Below are 1,797 nucleotides of genomic sequence, written 5' to 3'. Positions count from 1 at the left end.
TTATAAGGGCATTACATGAGGGTTTTGGTGCACCACATCACCATCGATATTGTTTGAGGCATATAAGAGATAATTTTAAGAAAAAACACGGTGAGGCATATACACCATGGAGCCTGGACCGATTAGTGATGAGGTCCTATATAACCAGCCTCGACACCGTTCACATGTTATATCCTTTACAGAGGTAACTAAGTTTCTTATAATTTTAATATTGCATTCTTATAATATTGTATTCTTATATATTCATTTGCTTTACAGAGAGGCCCGGATATTGTTATGGTTGATCATAGCCTCAGCCATAGCCGTTGGCATCTAGAGGATGAGCGCATAATAGCAGCTGTAGGACGGGCCGGCTTCTTGACATGTTCAAAGCTTCGTTGGATGAGGCTCGATTGGCCCCTACTCACCGCTTTGATAGATAGGTGGAGGCCGGAGACCAACACTTTCCACTTCCGAATGGGAGAGTCTACTATTATGCTACAGGATGTAGCTATGATACTTGGTCTCCGTATAGATGGTCCATGCGTTACCGGCAGTGATAGACATTTTTGGCCGGACAGGTGTGAGGAGTTGTTAGGTGTAGCTCCAGAGTCAATGCCTGGAGGAAATATTAAATTGAAGTGGCTAAAAAATACCTTCTCGGTGCCGTTGCCTTTTGATGCGCCGCCAATATTGATTGAGCAACATGCACGTGCATACATTATGCACATGATCGGTTCAATATTATTTCCAGATTCGAGTAAAGATAAAGTGCATGCCAGGTATCATTTTTATCAGTATTTACAATTATGTCTGTTGATTTAGCTTATTTTGATAACTTGAAATGTTGTGAAAATGCTAGGTGGTTACCACTTATCGGGGACTTGGACACGTGTTGTGCGTTATCGTGGGGTAGTGTGGTTTTGGCGTACCTATATAGAGAGATGTCTAAGGTTGCATTCATGAAAAATAGTGACCTCAAAGGGTGTCTCAGCTTACTACAAGTATGGGCATGGGAGAGGCTGCATTTGAAGCCGAGACTATGCGTGAATTTACAATTAGACGGACAAATTCCACTAGGATGCAGGTATTATATTTTTTAACGTAGTAAATATAATTGTAGTTATTCATTTGGTACTGAATTTTGAAACTAACACAGATGGAATGTCCAAAAATGTTTTGACGAGACCCCGGCGAGACAGTTAGATTTCTACCGAAATGAGCTTGACCGCATGAAGATTTTTCAGGTATCATTTCTATAAAAACGAGTTTTTTCTTCTATATATCAACTTTCGTTTTAATGATATGCAATAATTATATGTAATACTCTGTAGATGGAATGGGAGCCCTACACCCCATTTCTCGATCATCTACCCCCGATATGCACAGAATACCCAGTTATATGGAGAGACAGAGTTCCTCTAATATGTTTCGAGATAGTAGAAATGTATGTACCGGACCGCGTGCTTCGACAATTTGGTCTTGCACAACATGTTCCGCAATTTGTTGAAAAAATAGAGAGGAAGGCGAAGAAAGGAGGCCAACAAAAGGACTGGGCAGCTGAGCATCAAAATTATATACACAGATGGAATGATAGACATTTTTGTATTGTTGAGCAAATCGAGCCAACTCCCCAAGAATCAGATTACTACACCTGGTATTGGTGGATAACTAGAAGATGGATACTCCATGCGACCACATCCCCGGTTGAGTTGCAAAGAGGATATGTGCCTCGGGGTATAGATGAGAGAGAATTAGTAAGTATTTTCAAATTTATTCATTTTTATTAGTATTTTTCAATATTGCTAAATTATGTTT

At 40.0% G+C, this 1,797-nt stretch overlaps 1 protein-coding gene across 1 annotated transcript; it reads left to right on the top strand.

The window, feature by feature from the left end:
* On the top strand, positions 493 to 1,543 carry LOC109847359 (serine/threonine-protein phosphatase 7 long form homolog). Its single transcript, XM_020416591.1, has 5 exons — positions 493 to 761; positions 842 to 1,066; positions 1,139 to 1,226; positions 1,314 to 1,426; positions 1,498 to 1,543. The coding sequence occupies exons 1-5, from the start codon at positions 493 to 495 to the stop codon at positions 1,541 to 1,543; spliced, it is 741 nt and encodes a 246-aa protein (XP_020272180.1).

This window comes from Asparagus officinalis, chromosome 7 (assembly GCF_001876935.1).
Source record: "Asparagus officinalis chromosome 7, Aspof.V1, whole genome shotgun sequence".
Lineage (NCBI taxonomy): Eukaryota > Viridiplantae > Streptophyta > Magnoliopsida > Asparagales > Asparagaceae > Asparagus > Asparagus officinalis.
Note: the sequence above shows the minus strand (reverse complement) of the source record. Positions and strands in the feature narration are given on the sequence as shown.

Coding starts and splice junctions, on each gene's coding strand:
- LOC109847359 (XM_020416591.1), top strand. CDS start 493: ATGATACTTGGTCTCCGTATAGATGGTCCATGCGTTACCGGCAGTGAT. Junction 1,067..1,138: donor CAAATTCCACTAGGATGCAG/GTATTATATTTT, acceptor AAACTAACACAG/ATGGAATGTCCAAAAATGTT. Junction 1,227..1,313: donor ACCGCATGAAGATTTTTCAG/GTATCATTTCTA, acceptor AATACTCTGTAG/ATGGAATGGGAGCCCTACAC.